At 33.0% G+C, this 22,974-nt stretch overlaps 2 protein-coding genes across 3 annotated transcripts; one reads left to right on the top strand and one right to left on the bottom strand.

The window, feature by feature from the left end:
* Nucleotides 1-1,640: 1,640 nt before the first annotated feature.
* LOC131940971 (EF-hand domain-containing protein 1) lies at nucleotides 1,641-8,578 on the bottom strand. 2 transcript variants are annotated; one of them, XM_059299916.1, is made up of 12 exons: nucleotides 8,440-8,578; nucleotides 7,725-7,946; nucleotides 7,374-7,524; nucleotides 7,128-7,264; nucleotides 6,312-6,539; nucleotides 5,608-5,949; nucleotides 5,193-5,333; nucleotides 5,055-5,069; nucleotides 4,354-4,648; nucleotides 4,007-4,097; nucleotides 3,420-3,612; nucleotides 1,641-2,585 (listed from the first exon to the last, which is right to left on the bottom strand). In XM_059299916.1, exons 1-12 carry the CDS (start codon nucleotides 8,485-8,487, stop codon nucleotides 2,508-2,510), a joined length of 1,941 nt encoding a protein of 646 aa, XP_059155899.1. In that variant the 5' UTR covers nucleotides 8,488-8,578; the 3' UTR covers nucleotides 1,641-2,507. The 2 variants fall into 2 exon arrangements, with proteins under 2 accessions (XP_059155899.1, XP_059155901.1); XM_059299918.1 differs by lacking the exon at nucleotides 5,055-5,069.
* A 254-nt stretch (nucleotides 8,579-8,832) lies between these two features.
* LOC131940975 (gamma-2-syntrophin) lies at nucleotides 8,833-17,836 on the top strand. The gene is made up of 14 exons (XM_059299921.1): nucleotides 8,833-8,958; nucleotides 10,094-10,240; nucleotides 10,592-10,750; nucleotides 11,098-11,224; nucleotides 11,991-12,028; nucleotides 12,129-12,241; nucleotides 12,427-12,556; nucleotides 12,921-12,959; nucleotides 13,984-14,100; nucleotides 14,461-14,532; nucleotides 15,341-15,493; nucleotides 16,012-16,104; nucleotides 17,250-17,360; nucleotides 17,494-17,836. Exons 1-14 carry the CDS (start codon nucleotides 8,941-8,943, stop codon nucleotides 17,593-17,595), a joined length of 1,419 nt encoding a protein of 472 aa, XP_059155904.1. The 5' UTR covers nucleotides 8,833-8,940; the 3' UTR covers nucleotides 17,596-17,836.
* The last annotated feature ends 5,138 nt before the right edge of the window (nucleotides 17,837-22,974 follow it).

Raw genomic sequence — 22,974 nt, 5'->3', positions numbered from 1 at the left:
AACCATTATTTTAGGGTCCAAAATCTACATTATAGGCAAGTTTGAAACAGGTTAAATTGTATTATTTTTTAGCACTTTTCTTGATAAACAGCTGAGCTGAATGGTCTTTAAATCTGTGTCAGTGATGTCTAGAACATTGAGTACAGTTGTGATCATATTAACCAAAGACAAACTTGCTATGAGTGTTTTTACATTAAAGACATTGTCTAAAAAAAATAATTCCTTCATACAGCTTACACTTGCAACATGTATATTATACATGTCTAGAAAAAAAACTTGCAGCAAGTATATGAGTTCCATGGGAAAAATATTTTAATTTCACATTAAGTTGTTGCAATTTATTTTTAAACATGTCGCAAGTGTAAGCATAGAGTAAGAATGAAATAGAAGAAATGAACTTTTGCTGTAGTATAGACATGTAAGAAAAAAAAAATCTGAACCATATTGTTTTATCTTAATCCCTCTACCATGTTGTAGGTTTTATCATTAGAGTTCTTACATAAAAGTTTGGACATCGGGTCAACATCTATAAAAATCTGAGCGATAAAATAAGTCATCTTCATTAAAAACAGTTTACAGTAGACGCACCTTCTAACACTTACTTTTATGATGTGTAAAATTAGGAAAAACAAACTTTGTTTTGTTAAATAGCTTTGTCTATAATCAACAAATGTATCAACCATGACTTAAACTGACACATGACTTTTTTACTCTCTAGTATATAACAATAACTATATTTCATGGTGTGACATTATTTACCTGCCCCCAAGCACTATGATGTGAATGTTATATTGAGGAACCAGTTTTGTTTGAATGTGATATTTTATAGTAGCTACCACTATGTGTAGTTGTCTTCCTGTATTAAAATATATAAGAATCTCTACAGTACTTATTTAAGTAAGAGATTGAACATGTTTTTAAACTGTTCAAACTGTTTGTGTAAAAAAACTACCAACTTTTGTTGCTAATTAACTGTACAAAAATTTCCTTTATGTGATTAAACTTCAGGCTATTCTGTGATACTGTATAACCAATACAGTCTTATTTGAAGAAATAAAAACCAAAACAAATTTCTTTAATGAGCCATTGTTATTTTATAATACTAAAAGTTTGCTTTGTATTTTTAAACCTTAAAATGTTAAAAAACAACAACTGTACTGTAGTTTTGTATGTGTAACAATTTTATTTAATAGAAAATGTTGATGTCTTAATTAAAAAAAAAAAAGATCCTGAAATTAGGAAATAAAATGCCCTATTCTACTTGAATTATACCTTGCACACTTCCTCATATACCAGTACTTAGTATGGCAAAAGCACTTGTTTGTTAATATTTATTAAGTAGGCTAAACAGAAAAAAATCTAATTACTATGAATTAACCTATATATGTTTGATCATTATATCAAATGTTTGTGTATACACATTTTAGAAATGTACATTTGTAAACTATGACAATTCATTCCTCATTAAAGGAGTTTAAAATACTGTACTATCTTCTTTCACTTATTTTAAAATGTTGAATTATAAACCTGGCTTTATTCATTTCATACAAATTGTAAACTTGAACATAAGCATCACCAAGTTATATTAATAACTTTTGTTTTTAAGTTGTCTTGCAGTAAATAAGAAACACAGCAAATGATAAGGTTTTTCAGTACTTTTATTATTTACATCTATAATTTCACATTAGTGAAGTAAAGTGATTATCATTCTAAAAAAAATTGTATGCAGTTAGTACAAAACTGTACCAAACACTTTCATAAAATATGCAAACATTTTTAAAAACATTCTAAACACAAATAGTGAAATATCCCTAGTTGCATCCCTTTAAATTAAAAAAAAAAAGTGCATATTTCTCATAAGGATTCATTGTATTCTCAATCAGCAGTTTGTGTTTTTAGTGTATACAACATTGTTAATACTGAACATGATTTTAAATAACTGAAACTAGCAAATAGGTAGTTCTCTATCACAAGTTTTTGAGGACTAATGATTATCTCTTTATAAAAAATTATTTCACATTGAAGTATATTTTGTATCAAATATTTTTGTAACACCTTTAAACATGTAAATACAAATACTGAAATATATTCTATGTATATCCGTCTTAAGTTTTGTTGCATTCAATAGTTAAAATATTCAAAAATTGTATCCTGTTTTTGCATAACTTGATAAAAAACAAGTAATTTAAACTTACAAATAAAACAATAATAAATTTATTGACATATTTTATATGGATAACAAGACAATTATTTAAATTGAGAAAGGTAGATCTTCAAACAGAACAATTTTAAAATAGAATTATTTTTTAAAAAGATAATTTTGAATAGTAGTTTAAATTTCACAATGTTTAAAAAGCTGTATTAATGAAGTGACCATAACTATTTTTGTAAACTGTCCCATAATGAGATGAGAAACTTCCCATATTCAGACAAGTCAAGCAGTAATTCCATGGTATCACAGGATGCAGGAAATGTAACTAGAAGCAAACACATCTGATCCAACTGTCTTATGTGCTCTCAATGAATTCACGCCATTCCTCCAGACTGATGTGGCCCTCTGGATTTTCTGTTATCTGTCTGATAACCTGCAGATAAATTGTTTTGTTTGATGACGAAATTAAAAAACATGATCATATTCTTAATAAAGATAAAACATGGTGGGAAAAATAAAGTTTTAACTGTAAACAACTCAAAGTGGATTATAAACTTTGTGAAAAGTGTGTGTTAAAAATGAAAATTTCATATATATATATATATATAAATTTAATACACATATGTTGGCCAAGTCTAGGTTAATCAAAAATTTGACCTCAAAAATTTCTAAGGAACAGCACAACCGGGTTGTTTACTAGCTCTCTTCTTGATATGATAAAGTAGTTGAGATAACCAAAGGGTACCATAACAAGTCAGTATTTGACTTAGCCCTTTCATATGCTTTTAAGCCAATTTGGCTCTAAAAGGCAACAAATAATTTAGGGAAATAAAGATAGTCAAACCACATGAATCCAGCATAGAAAGAGTCGAATCCTACACCATATGCCATATGCAATGCACAGTATTAAATTTTTATTAACCTAATGTTCAGCAATTATCATGAAACTACGTAACTGGTTTGTACAGTTTTAGGCTGGGGAGCAAAGGGCTGCAACTACACATTTCCAGCGGACTCCAGTGGACTTGGTTTTAGGCTGCTCTCTAAGGAACCTCCTCGACCAAGTTGGTGTTGGGTTTGTGTACTTGCAGTTTCTGTAGTGGTATATTTTTTACGAGATAAGGTTGCTAGCCTTATGTTTCAACCCCCAACCTGGAGGACCAGGGTGTTAGCTTTGGTCTGATCCGTATCCGCAGATCTTCCCAGCTTGGTTGAACCTACTAGGAGTTTACACTCCCGCTGGTATAGCTCACATCAATAGACTTACTATTTCAAGAACATCTTGGTCAATAGGCAGCTGTAATCTCTTGCAAATATCCCTAAGGTTGCTTAGATCTATAAAGCCAGTGCGGTCGCTGTTGTATCGCAGGAACATCTCATCAATGCGGGACTTGTCGGTGATGGCTAGTTTCTTGAGCTGACTGCGAACTTGGTGGACCATACCTTCAAGGTCACCTGGCCTAAAAATTTTTTAAAAAATTCATTAAATATTAAGTAATAAAAGTTAATTAAATTTTAAAGCTTTAAGATTTAAGAAAAATATCATAATGGATTATTTTTTCTTGCACAAGCTGATGGCTTAAAACAAAACTACAAACTCTAACATACTAATTTTTAATTCTAAAGTAAATCTTCAATACAAGCATAATCTCAGGGGCTTACACGTAAAGCCAGCTATTTGATTATGTTAATATATTCATCACTTTATCTTAAAGTTACCTGTGTGCAGTTGTTAGGAAATGTTGAATTTGCCTGTTTTTAGTTTTTAAGAAATCTTACATTTGCATGTTTAATATTGTAAGAGAATGTTACATCTGTCTGTGTAATGCTGCTATGAATGTCAATGTTACTGACCTTCTCTGAACTTTCATAGGTCCACCTTTGATGGCCTCTTTGGGCTCTGGGCCACTTCCAACTTTTTCTTTTATTGATTGGTACATTTGTTCTTTATGTAAAGAAAATGTACAATCATGAGATATTTGTACAAATTAGATATTTTACTTCATTGCACAATAATTTTTTTTGTTAGAAACTTAAAAAAAAAAGCAAAGTGGAGAAATTTTTTTACTAACTAAAAATAATTATTTCATTTAAAGATTAATAGAAACTAAATAAGGATGTCTTTTATTTTTACAAGTAGGATTTCAAATATTTTTAAGCTATAAATAATTTTTATCAAGAGGATATTAAAACTTTCCAACCTGGGAACTGGGATTTGTGATCTTCAATGTAATTGAGAACATAAGCGTCGGCATTGGTGATGACAAATCTGTGTCGGAAGATTTCAATTATAGCACCAATGTAAAAATCTTGGGGACCATAGTATGTAGGTTTCTCCATTGTTGAGCCAGGTTTGGCAACTCTGGTTCTCTCAAGAAATTTACCCCCAATTATTCCTGAGTTCCTTACTGGTGGCTCATAAATAGTTATCATGTCATCAGCTAGCCTGTAGCTAATGATGAATCGTCTTCCCCTATCTTCTGGCCTCATGGTATCCTGCACACAAAAAATGGTTAGAGCACAAAATTTTTTTTTTTAACAAGTTTTAAGGTTACTTAATATTTGGCTCATTTTAAAATTACTTATTAAACAAAAGTAGGTTAACAGAATAGTACTATTGTTTTCAATGTGTAGATAACATTTTATTAATCAAGAAATTTTTTCTAAGCAAATTAAAAAAAAAAATGTATTTTAATGAATTAGGCCTATAGACTTAATTTTTTTTTTTAAATTGCTATTATATTTTTAATGTAACAATTAAGTTCTAAGTATAAAAATTAGAACACAATTTCAAAAATGAAGTTCAACATACAACAAAAAAATTTTTTTTTAAAATAATTTAAAGCTTTTAAAACTTTCACCACAAATGAACATTAGGTAATTTTTTAAAAGAAGAGTGTACCTTGCAACCTGGCATCTGAGATTTAAATGAAAATTTATTCATAAAAGATGTTGCAAATATTGTTTTAAAATTCTACCAAATTAGAGTTTAATTGTAAAAGGGCACAAATCTATATCAAACTCTCATAAATATTTTTACCATCATTGCTTCGAAGCGAAGCTCTTTGTGGTCATTCTCCAGCATTTTGATGAAATCTTTCTTGGGTGGTTGTGGGATTAAGCTGTTGCATGACTGGAGAGAATCTTCAATAGATCCAAAGTTGTTGTACTCTGCAATTTCCTGAGTTGAAAGTATTAAAATAAAGTACATTACAGTTTTCATTTGTTGATGATCCAGCTTATGCAAGAGCAAAATGTATGCTATTTTATAAAAGTAGAAATATAAATGCTAATTCATTTTGTTTTTAAATGGTAAATGTAATATAAACTATTTTCTATTTACATTTAAACTTAAACTAATTGTAAAGGTTATGCTGCATTAGCCATTTATTTTTGCTAAAGTTTTTTTCAGTGGTACAATAAAATCCACTTAATAAAGTGTGAACACATCTTACCATCTTGGGTAATTTTTTAGCAAGTCCCTTAACCTCAACAGGTTCAAAATTTGTTATTCCAAAATGATTGTAGTAGAATCCCTTGGTGAAATTGTCACAATCATAAAGCAAGAAGCGTCTGCCATAGATCTGGAGAGTTTTCCCTAACTGGAAATCTTTTGGAGTTAGGTATTCTTTAATCTCTTGGTCAGAGAGTTCCATCACTGCAGCTGGAAATGATGGTGGGACGTTGAATCTATCTTTAGGAACCTTATGACGACCAATGAGAACAGGGAATGGGTCTCGTCCATCATTAGCACTGTGCACTTCTCGAATTTCAAGAGTATCATCAACAAGGTAGTACTACGGAATATATTGTAGAAGGTACTTGTGAGTGATGGATAAATGAATGAATAAATTATGAATCAAATATATCCTATTTAAAATAACAATGGTAACCCATTTATTTATTTTGAATTGTTTTCTTACAAAATATATGGAAGTACCAATACATCAACATGTATTATATCTTTCACAAAATATAGTGTGTATAGATAAAAATATGAATAATTCATATCAGAGCTGAACAAGGTAAAAGAAGATAGGCATACACTGATTCTGATAATGAAAGTACATTTTTTTTAAAATTAGAAAAGCTTATTTATACAAACTTCTTTTGATTTTATTATATAAGAAAATTTAAGAACTTTAAAAAATATCCTTACATGCAAGACGAAAGGTCTCATTTCTCCATACATGTTGTCCCTGTCATCCCACACACAGTAAAATCTTAAGACCTTACGGTCCAGTTCCTTGAACTGTTTCAGCTTATCAAAAGCCGACTGAGTTGTGTAAGTCCTGAGGGAGACAGCATCAGCTCGTTTCTGGATGTATGGGTCTGTAGGAATGTATTCAGCTTCGTTTACTTGGATACCTTCACTTTCTAAGAAGTCCTGTAAATATTACAACAATGGTTTAATTAAGAAGACTTTTAATTTGTTATGCAAGTTATAGGCCTTGAACCCAAATTTCAGCCTGCTTTTCTTTTGGATTTGCTTTCATAGCGTTTGTCCAACCAAGAACAAACTACAAGGTAGCAGTTGTTTGATTTTGGAGTTGTCTCTCCTAGCTGGGTTGCTGTCCCCAGCTATCAAGCCTCATCTGCTCAGAGGTTTGAACCCAGGACTTTTCAGTTTAGTAGCCATGAGCATTACTGAACTGACCATGCAGTCCCAGTTTAAGCACACACATATATTTACGCACACATATATACATATTTAAAACTTCATTCAGGAACTCCTAAAAGTTAATCCACTTTGTCTACCAGATTTAATTTTTAAAAGCACAATTGGCCCCAAAATATTATTATTTTAAAAGTATTAGTACTCAGCTTAACTATAACATAAGACAGAAATGAACAATTGGAAGCTGGGATGAACAAAAAAATATATTTTAAGCTTTTATTTAAATAAGTAGAAAGCTGTTGAGCTATTTATGGACTTGTTTAACTAAAGTCACATGACATGAGATAGAAGCCTTACCTTAGTAAACTTGTCACAGTTAGTGATATGGAAGGTCTTCCCATAGAATACTACATTTATACCAAGATTGATGTCCTTCCAGTGCCATGTATCACCTTGGTCATTCTTAGGCAAGCGCTGACGCTTGAGAAGCTTGCCTGTTCAGAAAGTTATAGAAATACTTTTAAAATATAAAGAAAAAACCAAATAAATAGTCATTAAAAATGTTAAATTTGAATTATCAACTTGATAAGATCATTTATATACCTTGTGGCATTCCTGAGTTTTCAACATGTGGCTCAATAACTGCGATACTGTCATCCTCTAAATAGTAGTAGATGTCGACAGGACGGACTCTATAGTATTCATCAGGTGATTCATGGACAGTTTGTTTGAAATAACCATTAAATTTGAGGACCTAAGATTTGAATTGAATGACAAAAATTACAAAACATTACAAAAATATTTAAATTCATCTTTTTTTAAAAATGCTACCACAAACGTTGAAATATTTTTAAATGTTGTTATATTTACTTTATATTTAAAGTAAATATAACAACATTAATATTTGAATTAAGCTTTAAAAACAATGAATTAAATTAAGCAACCAGCTTCTACCTTCTTATCCCAAGCAACATGAGCTGGTATAAAAGCTGCTGGTGGTGCCTGCTTAGCTTGACCATAGGTCAGTGTGGGGTTAAAGTTTGCCAGGTCATCCAGTTCTCCTTCAGAAAGATTGTTGTAAAACAGTTGACTTCCTCCAATTCCTCGCTCAGGGCGTTTTTGAACAGCATAACCATTTTTATATCCTAGTGTCTGACTTACATGATACTTCATTTGCTGAAATAAGCATATTATATAAAGGATTAAACAAGTAGCATTAAGCCTTAAACATTGTCTTTTAAAATGTTTTCCAAGTTTTGTTTAATTTTTATAAACATTATTCTGTGTTTCTATCAGGGATTACATGTTTTTAATTGTATAGGTTATATCAGTTATAAATAATGAAAGATGATGCAGTAAAAAAAAATCAGGGATACTGGCAGTGTGTCTGTAACTCTTACTTAATAATAATATTACTTATGTAGTGTAATAATAATATTAATGTAGATTAGATTCTACATCTTCTTGGTATGACACTGACAGTTAAAAAGTTCTTAGTCTTAACTATCTAAACTAAACTGACCAAGCTAGTAATCTTAACTTTAAACTAAATAAACTTTAAACCAAATCTGACCCACAAAAAAAAACTTGAAAAAAAACAACCCCAGATTATTTAAAATAATTTTTATTTTGAGATAAAATTTATTAGGTAATATACTTAAGTCTTTACCGTTGGATCACGAAACGAATTTCCTGGGAGAAATGGTAAACCCTCCATAATTTTGGATTGCAAACTATTCAGTTCGAAACAACACTCAGTTGAATGTAGATGCTGAGGGAAACAACTCAAATTGTATACATAGTTGCTAAGCGTTGCTAAGAGTGCTGAGACCGAGCATCACGGGGTACAGCGAGACTAAAAGAACAGATGCAAATAAAAATTTCGAAATAACTTTTTTACTTTTAAAAAGAATTAAGAGTATTGTAGTGATTTCATTGGAAATATATAGTGTTTATAAATTTCAGAGTGTTTTTGCAATAAATTTTGGATTGGATTGAATGCTCTTTTAAAAATAAATCTACCACTACAGATAACTCAATTTGCATTTCCGGTATTAGCAAGACAGTGATATCACCATCTATCTAGCAGACAAAACACAGAAATGAAGCTTAATTTTTACTATTTTAAAATTTGATGTCTTAAAAATACTATTATCAACCTTTTCCTTCAATGGCAGCCACAGAAGAGGTATTCGTTGATTGATTGCTTGTCTGATATTTTGTTGTCTTAAAAAAAAAATAAATTAGAATTTAAGTTATTTTCAGTTTCTTCATTCTGCACTTCTCATTCAGACATTCAATGATTCAACTCTCCACCAGAATAGCAGAGAAGGAGAGTAAAAAATTTATACTAAAAATGTCTCAAAATTTAGATCTAAGTTGCAGATCTAGGCTTGACTAGTTTGTATTTTAGATTCTCGAGTAGATTAAATGTTTTTGATCCTACACCACAGCGGACAGTCATTTAGTCATTTTCATAAAATGACATAAAAGTAAAGTAAAAGCAGTTGTTTTCAGTTTCTAAATAATTTCAACTTTAAATTATTATGCTTGCAAGACCTTGCAAGATCATCAGAACAGTTAGTTATGCAGCAATAGATAATACCATTACTAGTCTAAAGTCTAGCCAGATGTAGCCTATATGTCTAGTTTCTAGTTGCTTATTATAATCGACTGTTTAACTTTTAAAACGGAAATAAAAATATCAGACTAGGCCTAAATTAAAGAGTATTATAATGAGCCTACATACAATAAGAAAGAAGTTAAGTCTAGTTGTGTGCGATTCTTAGTTCCTGGTCGGTATATTAGTTATCAACAATAATATAAAAATTATCAATTTTGATCTTCATTATTATCCCTAGAACTATTTTTAGAATATCAAATGATCACAGTTGTTTACTGTTTAAGTTAGATCTAGGTGTAGCTGTGTAGAAAAGTTAATAAAGTGGGATAGATATGTGGTACTGTACGTGAAGCAATATGAACAGAGACACTAGCTTGTGTTTATGGGGTCATTGTTCAGGCAAATAAAAAGGCCCTAAATTATAACAATAGAAAAAAAAAAAAGCAAGCTGCTTTGTTTTGTTGCATTATAATGTTTATCATAGGCTATTTCAGTAAATATTTTAGTAGAAAGGTAACTGATCACTATGATAATTTAGACATGTTCGGACTTTGTTGCTCTCCATTATATTTTAGATAGTAATGTCATATATCATGACGTTATTGTTGAAATCAGTTTTATTATATTTTGTCCTACAACCTGTCTGTAAAATTTTGCACTAGCAATGATGTGTCAATTGTAAAACTGCTTATGTTTGCAGCCCGAAATAGCTGAAGCTTCCCTTAAAGATGCAGAGAACAAGCCCATCCCTATCAGACTGATGCTGTATCCTGATGCTCTTCTGGTGCAGAAACAAGAGTGGATCAGTGTTCAGCTGGATGAGGAAGATGAGGTTTTTCTTAACATGGTAGATATAATTTGATGTTGTTTTAAATCAAGGGAACATGTTAGTAGATCTTTAGTTCTTTGAGGAGATGCAGATATCAGATTTAAATATTAAGATAATAATTTTTTGAAACACGTGTAACTAGCTTCCAATGTATTTATTGACAGATAAATCATTTAAACCCTTCAGTTTAATTTGGACTGTCTTGCAGATGTGTAAAGTCTATCATGTCTAGATTTGCATATGAATGGCTTTACTTTTTAAACTTACTAGATATATGTCCCTTGGTAGAAAAGTTCATGTGTCTGATATAAAACTAGCTGTAATCTTATGCAAGTAGCGCAGCATGAGATGAATGGTTTCTTATCCCAGGTGAGAGAGGTGGAGATAACAAGAGAGCCTGGTGCTGGCTTTGGATTGTGTGTGAAGGGAGGGGCTGAACATCGGCTGCCTGTGCTCATCTCCAGGTTGATCAAGAATGAGGCAGCAGATCGCTGTGGCCAGTTGCTTGTTGGGGATGCTATACTCAGGGTGAGCCTTGGTTTTACTGTTGCTAATATTAATACTTTCCTAATGAGCGTACAGTAAAGTCTAATGTCATTAATTTTACTGTCTCTAATCTTATGACTTTCCAATAAGAAGACATCTATAAGACAGAACCAACGGTCCATAATGGTTCTGATAAGTTATACATTAGTGTTAAAGGTAGATAACTGTTTTCATAGGAAAACATGATCGTCTTAACCATCTCAAAGTTAAGTTTGATGCCACTAATTTTACTGCTGCTAAATAAATACTCAGTGAACTTTGATCTTAATAATTTTTAATTAATGTAATTTCATTGTGACGCTAAGCCCCATATCTGTTTCTTGTAACAGGTGAATGGTGTGAATGTAGAGAGCTGTACACACGATGAGGTGGTGTCACTGCTTAAAGAAGTTAGTGAAGACACTGTTTCCCTGTCAGTCAGACACTTCAGGCCTGCATCCTACTTTCTCAATAAAGGTTAGACATTTTAAGCTAGTAGTTTCATGTATGGGGTGAATGTAGAGAGCTGTACACACGATGAGGTGGTGTCACTGCTTAAAGAAGTTAGTGAAGACACTGTTTCCCTGTCAGTCAGACACTTCAGGCCTGCATCCTACTTTCTCAATAAAGGTTAGACATTTTTAGCTGGTAGTTTCATGTATGGGGTGAACGTGGAGAGCTGTACACACGATGAGGTAGTGTCACTGCTTAAAGAAGTTAGTGAAGACACTGTTTCCCTGTCAGTCAGACACTTCAGGCCTGCATCCTACTTTCTCAATAAAGGTTAGACATTTTAAGCTAGTAGTTTCATGTATGGGGTGAATGTGGAGAGCTGTAAAGGTTAGACATTTTAAGCTAGTAGATTCATGTATTTTTAGAACACAGAAGGTTAAACAGTATTCAAATCCAAATGTTTTAACCCAGGTCTTCTGTAGTACTGAACAGCACATATGATTTTGTTATTGCAAAATAGATGTGGTTGTAGTCACCCTTGTGACTTGTATTTTGTCTTAAGCCAACATATTTTTTAGTAAAAATATGTTTGTAGGGAGGTGTAGACAAAATATTGCTTGAAAAGTATTGACAATTTTATAGTTTAAAACAATTAGGTAGCTGAAGAAAACATTGTTGTTAATAAAAATAAAAAGTTTTGTTTAAATATTTTAAAAGTGTGAATTTAGTTTTTTAAATTTATTTTGATTAGTGTTTGACTAGTTTTAACATTCGATTATTTATTCTACAGGTAATGAAGCAAGGGATGGTCCTTGTTCAGCTAAACAGGTTGGTTTTATGCTTTATATTTAAGTTTTTTTAATTGTTAGGGTTTAAATAGTCAGTTTTTAGAAAAATAGCCTGGCTAAAACTGTTTTAATGTCTATAGGATGTGCTCCTGGCAAGTCTGCCAAGACTTGAGAAAGAATGGCTGACAGCTCTCACAATTCCTCTTTTATATGCTAGAATATCCAGATACATTTGTGGTTCTGATAAAATTAGGTAGGTTTTATTCCAATCCATGTTATCACATACTGTATCATTAATTTTATTTCATGGGACTATGCAAACACTAAAGTGAATTATAAATAAATGTTAAACCAGGAATCAAATATTTATTTGCAATTTTTACTTTTTGATGTTTTTTTTCTCTTCTAAAACAAGTAATATTTTGATTTCTGTTTTAGGGAGGATTCTTTTGATATAGTAGGTGTTGATGGATCTAAATCAGGGCCCATTTATTTTTCTGAGAAAACTTCCATGTTGTCGTATTACCAAAAGATTTCAGCCAAGACCCAAAGCTTGCTTTCACAAATGGTAAGTTCTAATCATTCCATTCCTGCAGCGCAGCTAGACTTTAACCTGTTAGATAACCATCATTGCAAGCAGCTTCACACACTTAGTATGTTATTTTGGGTAAAATGAACACAACTGATTGGATCAATCCAGACCAGATTTTTTTGGCTTAGCTAAAAGCTTTTCAGATTCATATAAAATTCCCATTGTTAAGAGCGTAAACTTGTGGTTTTATGAAATTTGAAACTGTAAACATTGAAAGGGGCATGAATATGCTGTTATCAAGTGTAGTTGTGCGATCTTTGATTATTATGTATTATTATTTTTGTGTGTCTTCACTCAAATGAGTTGTTTAATGAAGCTTTAATTTTATGTGTGTTGTCAGATTCAGATGACCAATCAGCTGATGACCAAAGAAGATCATGTGAGCTCATTTTATTTTATTTTCTTCAACTATTTTATGAATATTAAATCCTTAGCTCTCAATTATTAAATGCTAAATACATTTTGTTAAAAAAAAGACTGGCAAAAGTGTTTGATCGCCATTATTATTGGCATTGCTGAGATAAGCAATAAAACTATGGCAGACTTTTAAATCACTGAACAGTAAAACTAGGTCCCAAATAAAAGGCTGTGACTGAGTGAAGCAGTAACTGAGACCCAAACACAAGACTAACTGTATATGGCTGAGTCAAGCAGTAACTGAGACCCAAACACAAGACTAACTGTATATGGCTGAGTCAAGCAGTAACTGAGACCCAAACACAAGACTAACTGTATATGGCTGAGTCAAGCAGTAACTGAGACCCAAACACAAGACTAACTGTATATGACTGAGTCAAGCAGTAACTGACCCAAACACAAGACTAACTGTATATGTCTGAGTGAAGTAGTAACTAATACCCAAACACAAGACTAACTGTATATGACTGAGTCAAGCAATAACTAATACCCAAACACAAGACTAACTGTATATGCCTGAGTGAAGTAGTAACTCACCCAAACACAAGACTAACTGTATATGTCTGAGTGAAGTAGTAACTAATACCCAAACACAAGACTAACTGTATATGACTGAGTCAAGCAGTAACTAATACCCAAACACAAGACTAACTGTATATGTCTGAGTGAAGTAGTAACTAATACCCAAACACAAGACTAACTGTATATGCCTGAGTGAAGTAGTAACTAAGACCCAAACACAAGACTAACTGTATATGTCTGAGTGAAGTAGTAACTGACCCAAACACAAGACTAACTGTATATGTCTGAGTCAAGCAGTAACTAATACCCAAACACAAGACTAACTGTATATGCCTGAGTGAAGTAGTAACTAAGACCCAAACACAAGACTGTATATGTCTGAGTGAAGCAGTAACTGACCCAAACACAAGACTGTATATGTCTGAGGGAAGTAGTAACTAAGACTCCGCCAACCATTTTCCCAGATCCACCTGATGGGATGGGCCCACCAGAAGCTGCCCCATGAGCAGGACTGGCAGAGTTGGAGGGAGAAGTTCCTGGCACTAAAGGCTGCTGATGTTTACCTGTTTGATGTTCCTCCAGTGAGTGATTTTTGTATTGTCTACCTGTTTGATGTCCCCCCAGTGAGTGATTTTTGTATTGTCTACCTGTTTGATGTCCCCCTGAGTGATTGAGATTTTTGTATTGTCTACCTGTTTGGTGCCTCTTCCCCCTCTCCCCCTCTAGCAAGTCTGATTTTTGTATTGCTTTTTAACAATTTTTGCCTGTTTAATGTCTGATGTTGTCATCCCCCCCCCGAGTCTAATTGTTACAACAGCCAGATTTAAAAACTCATTATGAGTGTCACTATAGAAAATTAGATCAGTTAGATCAAATAATCAGTCAAATTTTTACCAGTCCAATTTTTACCTTATTGAGAGCAGCAAACTTTCTCTCCACAGATGCACTCCAGTGACTGGTCCAAATGTGAGATGAAATTTAAAGTTTATGAATGTATGCTCAAGCTTCTTAAGGTAACTTTCTAAAACCAGTCAACTACACAACTTTCTGCTCAATATAAAATGCTTATTCTAAATCTATAATTTGAAATGTAACACAAACTTTTCTTCAATTAAAAAAAAAAATATTTTAAAATATTGAAATACAACTATAACAGTGTGATACAACTTAACTAACTAGACACAAACAGTTACATCACTAACAAGACACAAACAGTAACATCATTAACTAGACACAAACAGTAACATCACTAACTAGACACAAACAGTAACATCACTAACTAGACACAAACAGTAACATCACTAACTAGACACAAACAGTAACATCACTAACTAGACACAAACAGTAACATCACCAACTAGACACAAACTGTAACTAGAATCAAACGGTAACATCACTAACTAGACACAAACAGTAACATCTCTAACTAGACACACACAGTAACATCACTAACTAGACACAAACAGTAACATCACTAACTAGACACAAACAGTAACATCACTAACTAGACACAAACAGTAACATCACTAACTAGACACAAACAGTAACATTGCTAACTAGACAAACAGTAACATCACTAACTAGACACAAACAGTAACATCACTAACTAGACACAAACAGTAACATCACTAACTAGACACAAACAGTAACATCACTAACTAGACACAAACAGTAACATCGCTAACTAGAGAAACAGTAACATCACTAACTAGACACAAACAGTAACATCGCTAACTAGACAAACAGTAACATCACTAACTAGACACAAACAGTAACATCACTAACTAGACACAAACAGTAACACTGTTACAATTCATCTAGGACACAGAGCTACCAGACAGCAGGCAGCATTGTTGTTCTATCTTAACTGGCACTAAGGAGATCATCTGTCTGAGTGTAGACAGTCGTGCTGAGTTACTGGCCCTGGAGAAGGCTTGGTATAAAGCAAGCAACCTGGCTGTACAGCGTCTGTTGGTGAGTTTTGTAGTGTAGAGGATATACAGTAGTGTCACTTGTTGAGTTTTGTAGTTAGAGGATATACAGTAGTGTCACTTGGGGGGGGGGGGGGGGCTGGATGTGCTGACCATACCAGGTGTCACCCTTCCTAGTGACGCCACTACTATAAGCACCAATGTAAATCAACCTAACCTACTTATGTTCTGACACAGTAGTTTGATTTCTGTAAATCCTATAATTAGCTAAGTCACACTTTTTAATATACACTACACATCTTTAAAAAATATTATTGACAAAGCGGTTCAAGAATGGACAACTGTAATGATTAAAATATACAGACCCACCCACACTGTTGTTTGTGGTAGTTAATTAAGATTTTTGTGTCTTCATAATGAAAACTGTTATCTACCCTTAACAGTGATTGTATTGCATATTATATCAGAGCCATTATGGACTGTGGGCTCTGTCTTATAAATAGCTTCTCATTGGAAGTTAAACATTTTTTGTCTCTCTTCTCCCCCCCCCCCCCTCCCCAGAGTAAAACATTTGGTTGTACCTGGCAAGATCACCTGTCTGGTCTGATTCTGGACCTGGAGCAAGGCTTCTCTCTGTATGATCATCAGACTAAGGTAAACTTAACCTGTGGGGTAGCTTTGTCTTAGATTCTGTTCAATTTGTAGCTCATTTTTACAAGACTTTTTACTTGTAAGGGAATGCTGACCACTGTCATAATGGTCATCTCACTAGTTCGACCACTATCTAGTTGGTCATTTGACTATGTGGTCTGACTATGTGGTCTGACTATGTGGTCTGACTATGTGGTCTGACTATGTGGTTTATGTGGTCTGACTATGTGGTTCTGACTATGTGGTCTGACTATGTGGTCTGACTATGTGGTCTGACTATGTGGTCTGACTATGTGGTCTGACTATGTGGTCTGACTATGTGGTTCTGACTATGTGGTCTGACTATGTGGTCTGACTAAGTGGTCTGACTATGTGGTCTGACTATGTGGTCTGACTATGTGGTCTGACTATGTGGTCTGACTATGTGGTCTGACTATGTGGTCTGACTATGTGGTCTGACTATGTGGTCTGACTATGTGGTCTGACTATGTGGTCTAAGTGGTCTGACTATGTGGTCTGACTATGTGGTCTGACTATGTGGTCTGACTATGTGGTCTGACTATGTGGTCTGACTATGTGGTCTGACTATGTGGTCTGACTATGTGGTCTGACTATGTGGTCTGACTATGTGGTCTGACTATGTGGTCTGACTATGTGGTCTGACTATGTGGTCTGACTATGTGGTCTGACTATGTGGTCTGACTATGTGGTCTGACTATGTGGTCTGACTATGTGGTCTGACTATGTGGTCTGACTATGTGGTCTGACTATGTGGTCTGACTATGTGGTCTGACTATGTGGTCTGACTATGTGGTCTGACTATGTGGTCTGACTATGTGGTCTGACTATGTGGTCTGACTATGTGGTCTGACTATGTGGTCTGACTAAGTGGTCTGACTATGTGGTCTGACTATGTGGTCTGACTATGTGGTCTGACTATGTGGTCTGACTATGTGGTCTGACTATGTGGTCTGACTATGTGGTCTGACTAAGTGGTCTGACTATGTGGTCTGACTGTGTGGTCTGACTATGTGGTCTGACTATGTGGTCTGACTATGTGGTCTGACTATGTGGTCTGACTATGTGGTCTGACCACATGTCAGACCATTCACTGTCACTATTGTTGACTGTTTTATCCTACATGACAGAGCATCTTGTGGAGCTACAGGTTTGCCCAGTTGAAGAGTTCATCAGATGATGGTCAGTCCAAGCTGACCTTGAACTTTATAAAAGATGCATCCAAACAAGTTGAAACTCAGGTACCTTTTCCAGAGATTTGTTAGTTTACCAAAGTGATTTCTAACTGGTAACATTTTAAAATATATGTATGTGTTTAGTTTAACCATGACCTCAACACAGTGACCTCTGACCTGGTATGTTTGTGTTTCCCAGGTGATTGAGTGCTCTGACCTGCAGACCCTGATCTACTGCATCCATTCATTTCTCTCAGCAAAACTTTCCACAGTGGACCCAACATTTCTAGGCAATCACTAGATCTACTGCATCCACTCATTTCTCTCAGCAAAACTTTCCACAGTGGACCCAACATTTCTAGGCAATCACTAGATCTACTGCATCCATTCATTTCTCTCAGCAAAACTTTCCACAGTGGACCCAACATTTCTAGGCAATCACTAGATCTACTGCATCCATTCATTTCTCTCAGCAAAACTTTCCACAGTGGACCCAACATTTCTAGGGAATCACTAAAACTTAAGTGGACATTTTTAGTTAGTTTATCCCAACATTTGTAGGTAATCACTAAACTATAACTGGACATTTTTTAGTTAGCTTATCCCAACATTTGTAGGTAATCACTAAACTATAACTGGACATTTTTTAGTTAGCTTATCCTAACATTTGTAGGTAATCACTAAAACTTAAGTGGACATTTTTATACTAATATCGTAAGCTGTTTGTACTTTCCTAGAGAGAATCTTAACACTACCAGTGTCTGCCCTTAACAGTTCTATTGTGGAGTTCTTGTTTTTACTAATATTAAATAATTGGTTTTCTGTTGATTAGACAACTCCCAACTAGTTTAAGGTGACTATAGACCCTAGTGATACAGATTCTGATGTTTTTATTGGCTGCCAGTTTTGGTGATAAAATATTGTGACTTTCAATGGGAGAAGTATAGGAATCTGTTGTTTTAAGTGAATACAATGTTCACATTTGTGATAAGGGTGTCGTGTAGTTTAGTACTTAACTACCATTACTGGGTTTAGTATTCTAGAGTTAGGTGGTCTGCTAGCTATTGGGGTGGTGAAGGGGGGCGCTGGGGTGATGTGAACGAACTTAAAGAAAAAAAGTTAAATGTATTGTGACTGTAGAGTAGTTTTTCTTGTTCTGATCACACTTTGATACTGCTATTGGTCTTTCCTAATGTTATGACTGTAAAAAGGATGTAGTACTGGCAGTTTAAAAATGAATTGTAGCTACTGTAAATATTGTGAAAAGTAAAACAGCTAGTTAGCCTATTTCTTCTAGTTATGTATATTATATGAAAACAGTTAAAAAAGAATAAAAGTAATGGGAATTATAACCTAGAAGTTAAAGCATAAAACCAATTTACAGATGGTTTAAAATTTACTGGCTTTTGAACTCAGCCTAATATGCTGATGTATTTTTTACAGAACGTAATTTCACGAAAATAACATCCAACAGTTAGGTGCAGATAAAACTCTAGTAATTGTATGCTGTACGTTAATATTGTATGTTACAGGGCTGTTTTAGGCTGTAACATATGCTACTAGAACCTGCCTTTGTTAATTCTCTGACTACCTCTGCTGTTTTTCATGTTTTTTTTTTAAACTATCATGTCATGAATGATTAAGTTAAATCTAGAATGTAGTAGACGACTTGCATTATCTCTTATTCTAGTCAATTGGATACAAAATTAGAAGTGAAGGGGGAGCCAAAGACTCTAAATAACCCTTAGGAATCTTTAATAAAATTTTAGGTTGAATTTCAAAATAGGGAAAACAATCCCTTGTACATTGAATAACTGCTATTTACATTTGTTACAATTGCTATGCATCATGCTCTGATTCATTTTGAATGATCTGCTTAATTATTGATGCTTGTTCATTTTTGGCTTGTTGTCCATTATCGTTTGGCATCACGTTCATTAAAATTTGGCTTGCTGTTCATGCCATTTTGGCTTGTTGTGCAGTTACGTTTGGTTTAGTACTTATATGCATTTTTTGACTTGCCAGTTTGGTTTGAACATTGAGCCATTTTGTATTTCATTGATGTTATAAGCTTAAAGAATGTTATATTTGATAACAGAAAACTGTATTAGTACCCTGTACTTTACCACATGCCCCATATTCTTATAGTCTTTAATAACCACAGGCGTGCTAATCTTAACATTATTTTATCACTAATACTCACCTTATTAATTAACGTATGTGTATTGATTTGATGTCAAAACGTGCAATAGTGAACTGGTATTTTTATTTAAGATTAAAATTAAACATTTTTCTCTTTCTATTTATAATTTCAAAGCTTTAAATGAATATTTCGTTAAAGAAAAAATAAATTATTTCATTTTATTGTGATACATTTTTGTTTCCAAAGTAAAATGTATTTTAAATGCAGTTTAGATGAATAAAAAGTGATTACTTGACTGAATGAATGAATTAATTAGATAATTAATTAGCTAATTACTTTAGAATATCAAATTGTGTATGAGTGATGTTTATCTCAATGGTGCTACTCAAGTATTTTCCCACTGGTTTTTGTTCAGTTTGTAAATATTAGTGTAGAACTTATCTTGCCACTATGTTTATTTAGTAATGTTTCTCTACTGGCTTTTTATCTGATGATGATATAGAACTGATTTGTTAACTTTTAGTTACATTGTCTAAGTGATGTTAGGGTGTGGCTGACAGACATGTATTTTGTATATTTGGCACTTGTCGAAGTCTTACTGACACGTCATTAGTAATATTTACTCCAACTTTTTTAATGAGTTATATATAAAACCATTTGATATCTACATGGTTTTAATGATCTCTAACTAGGTTTAGAAATTTGTTGGTCATTTCTCCATCTACTGCATTTATGAAATTGTCAAGTATTTATAAAACCGGTGCTTGACTTGATTAATGTCCCCTTATAAAGGTTTAGTTGGACTTTTGTCCCCTTATCATAGTTAGATTAGACTTATTTCCCCTTATTAAAGTTGGCACTCTATCTCATATTACTGTTAGATTGGACATAGTCGGCTTATTAAAGTCTAATTAAACTTGGGTTTTATTAGTACCGTGATTGTTCCTTTTTAATTGCTAATGTCTTGTGAATGTGGGCTAGTTAATTCCATTTTTAATTAAACAATAAACTTTTAATTATACAATTATACAACTAGTTTATATACAGTGATGTTAATTACTATTAATTTACCCACACTTATCAATTACACCTTGTTATCCTCAGTCTGTGTTCACAATGATTTTGTTTTGATTTATTGCCACAACTATTTTGATGGAATCTTGTACAGCTTTGATGTGTGTGTAACCAAGGAAAGACAACTGGTGATGAGCTCTGATTGTGATAAGATTTGTTCCTCCTGTTTGTGTCACAGCTTCTAGTATTGTACATGTCTTCCAATGAGACTGGCTTTTGTTTTTGTTGTTTTTTTTGTTGGTGTTACAACAATTTGCATAATACCTAGCCATGTTTTTTTACTAGTGTCAATTAATTCTTGTCATATGTATTGAATTAACAGCATATTTTTTTGCTAGTAAACAAAGTTAAATTAAGAAGTTTATAATTCTGGTATTGAATTGTGCTGGTAAACTTAAATTAGATTAATATAATAGAATTAGAATTTTTAAAAATGTGTTAAATCACCAGTTAAAACTATAATTTTTTTAAAGCAACATGCTAATTAATGAAATCAACAACAGTTCCCCACCTGATGTTGTATCTAGACATGTGTAGTGATAGAATCTCAGTGTTGAAATATCTATGGGCTTGCTTCATCTCTGTAGCTGTGACAGTATCACTGTGTTGCATCACCTATCTCTGCAATCGTTGCTTACTCAAGCGCCATCTCTAACTGCTGTGCTTTGGAAGTATATTTTTATACCATTTCTTGACATTTTGATGTGAAAAACATTTTTCCAGAGGAGCGTATTTAAATTTAAATTAGAGCTTTATGTGTATACAATTCTTATTGAAACATTTCCTATGTTAAATGTGTGTTTATTAATGTTGGCAAGATTTAATTTAAGCTATTATTTGCTAGTACTGCTACCCTTAATCTCAATAAAAAACTAGTTGAGCCCTAGTTGCAATTATTACCTTAACCCATTTCAGTAGTACTGGCAAAAATTAGCTCAATTTGATACTACACTGTCCTGCCTGCATTTTAATGAGAACTATTAAGATTTAAAACAACATGGCGCTCTCTATTGAAACAGTTCTGATGTTTTCCTGCGCTGTTCTGTTGCTCCTGCTTGTGATACTGTTGCTCATTGTGGTTGTGTACTTTTTTTTCTCCGCATGTCCTTGCAACTCTTTGACCAGTCTGTATTTTTGTAGTGCCATGCCATGTTCTACAGTTCTTGACAGTATGGTCAATGTGACCAGTCTGTAATTTTGTAGTGCCATGCCATGTTCTACAGTTCTTGACAGTATGGTCAATGTCTTATCTTTCATGCTAACGTTATTTACAAACCCTGTCAAGACATTTTACACTGTTTTATTCATATTTTGAATGTTTATTGCAGAAAGAAAAGTTTACTGTAATGTAAACAAGTGTTACTATGAGGCAGGGGTTATTAACCTATAGGTCACTTTTTAGTTTATTTTTATATTTTCAATTATTTTCTACTTTGATTCCAGACTTTACTTAGAAAGAGTTATGTGAAATAATTTTGTTTATAAATTTTAAAATCCTTTTATTATAAAACTATAAACCTTGCTAGTGATTTTAATTTTAATGTTGAATTATTTTAACCATCGCAACCAAACAACCAACTAAAGTTATTTAACAAAATACAAGTTCTTGCAACTATCAGTAAAATAGATAAAAAAAACATTTTTTTTTTCATGTAATGTAAGGTTTCATAATTAGCAGCACTGAGATTATGGAACCAAAAAGGTTATGACCCCTGCTCTGCTCAAAAAGGTTACTAATGTGCATCTGGTCTTATTAGAGAAAGTTTTTCAGTCTATTGTGGGCTGATAAATATTTTTATCAACCATCCATAGACCCAAAGATAAAAAAATGAACAATGCCACCATCTTTTGGCTTGTTGCATCCCACTATGACAATTTTTGTACTGTCTGTATAGAATCATTTGTTAAGCCTGGTGGCTGTGTGTGATCAGGTCACTTTTATAAATAAACTACTCATCAAATCTCAAAACTCATGCTTGTTATTTCTTGGTGTTTTTAAAACTTTAGATGTTTGAGTAAGGAGCTGGATCATTTCCTCAAGTTCGAAAACCTTTGTCACTGTTAACTAATTTGGTTAATTTACAAAATATTCAACAAGAGCGAAAACATTTTTTTTGAAAATTTCAGTTTAATCTATAGTAAACATGTCAGGCAAAGAATTAAAGTTTCATAAATAAAATAATAAAATGTATAGAAAATTGTCATAAGTTTTTGAAAAAAATTGATTAAAACAAAACAATTATTGCTTATAGTTAAGCTAAATTAATTGTGAAGATTGGACGGAGTGACAGAAATGTACACATACATTGTGATTCTATGGTAAAAACTTTGCTATCTATTTATTTTAAATAACTGATTGCTTTTCTATTACTATAAGCATATAACACTCAACTTAGAAATTGAGTAGGGATAGCCCAAAATTGCATGATTTTAAAAGTTTTAGTTTTTAAATTATATTTTAGT

This window comes from Physella acuta, unplaced genomic scaffold (genome assembly GCF_028476545.2).
Source record: "Physella acuta isolate Inbredline_101_S28 unplaced genomic scaffold, ASM2847654v3 ptg000336l, whole genome shotgun sequence".
Classification (NCBI taxonomy): domain Eukaryota; kingdom Metazoa; phylum Mollusca; class Gastropoda; family Physidae; genus Physella; species Physella acuta.
Note: the sequence above shows the minus strand (reverse complement) of the source record. Positions and strands in the feature narration are given on the sequence as shown.

What these genes read in the sequence shown, in the direction of transcription:
- LOC131940971 (XM_059299916.1), bottom strand. Translation starts at nt 8,487, where the DNA reads ATGGAGGGTTTACCATTTCTCCCAGGAAATTCGTTTCGTGATCCAACG. An exon ending in TGAGACCTTTCGTCTTGCAT is followed by an intron (nt 5,950 to 6,311) that starts GTAAGGATATTT and finishes TATATTCCGTAG; the next exon opens with TACTACCTTGTTGATGATAC. An exon ending in CTAAAAAATTACCCAAGATG is followed by an intron (nt 5,334 to 5,607) that starts GTAAGATGTGTT and finishes CTTTCAACTCAG; the next exon opens with GAAATTGCAGAGTACAACAA.
- LOC131940975 (XM_059299921.1), top strand. An exon ending in ATCCTACTTTCTCAATAAAG is followed by an intron (nt 11,225 to 11,990) that starts GTTAGACATTTT and finishes TTTATTCTACAG; the next exon opens with GTAATGAAGCAAGGGATGGT. An exon ending in CCAAACAAGTTGAAACTCAG is followed by an intron (nt 17,361 to 17,493) that starts GTACCTTTTCCA and finishes TGTGTTTCCCAG; the next exon opens with GTGATTGAGTGCTCTGACCT.